The sequence below is a fragment of the Buceros rhinoceros genome, unplaced genomic scaffold (genome assembly GCF_000710305.1).
Source record: "Buceros rhinoceros silvestris isolate BGI_N320 unplaced genomic scaffold, ASM71030v1 scaffold10470, whole genome shotgun sequence".
Lineage (NCBI taxonomy): Eukaryota > Metazoa > Chordata > Aves > Bucerotiformes > Bucerotidae > Buceros > Buceros rhinoceros.
In genome coordinates this window covers 1-378 of record NW_010390156.1, presented here as the reverse complement: position 1 = coordinate 378, position 378 = coordinate 1, and the positions used below count along the sequence as shown (strand labels likewise).

Here is a 378-nt window from a genome sequence, read left to right as displayed (position 1 = left end):
GAGACTCCTTCCAGCGACAGCCGCTGCTGTCCTGTCCTCACCTTGGCGCCCATGTTCGCCTGAAACCTCTTGAGCTGCCGGAGACGCATGTATTCCGACTTGACTTTTCTTTTCCAGTATATAATACACTTTGATGTCGGAGGAGTGGCGATTTCCATTTTTCTACAAAAGTACAGAAAGAACAAACATCAAATAATGGAGAGCTTAATCCTGAACAAGTGCTGTTAGGAAAAAAATCCCTGGGGACTTTAAACACATCAGAAACTTTAACTAGGAAAAAACACCCGTGTAAATCCGCGCTAGTCCCGAATACGGAGCAACCTTGGCCCAAAGCGCACCGAGAAGCCCGGGGAGCTCACACACACCGGCCACAGCGGG

General features: G+C 48.9%; 1 protein-coding gene across 1 annotated transcript in view; it reads right to left on the bottom strand.

The window, feature by feature from the left end:
* LOC104493937 (histone-lysine N-methyltransferase EZH1-like) overlaps window positions 1–352 on the bottom strand; it is a 4,207-nt gene extending 3,855 nt beyond the window's left edge. The window contains exon 1 of the mRNA XM_010136708.1: window positions 42–352. Coding sequence (XP_010135010.1) covers window positions 42–158 — 117 coding nt within the window. The 5' untranslated portion in view covers window positions 159–352. The remainder of the gene's footprint in view (window positions 1–41) is intronic.
* Window positions 353–378: the final 26 nt, after the last annotated feature.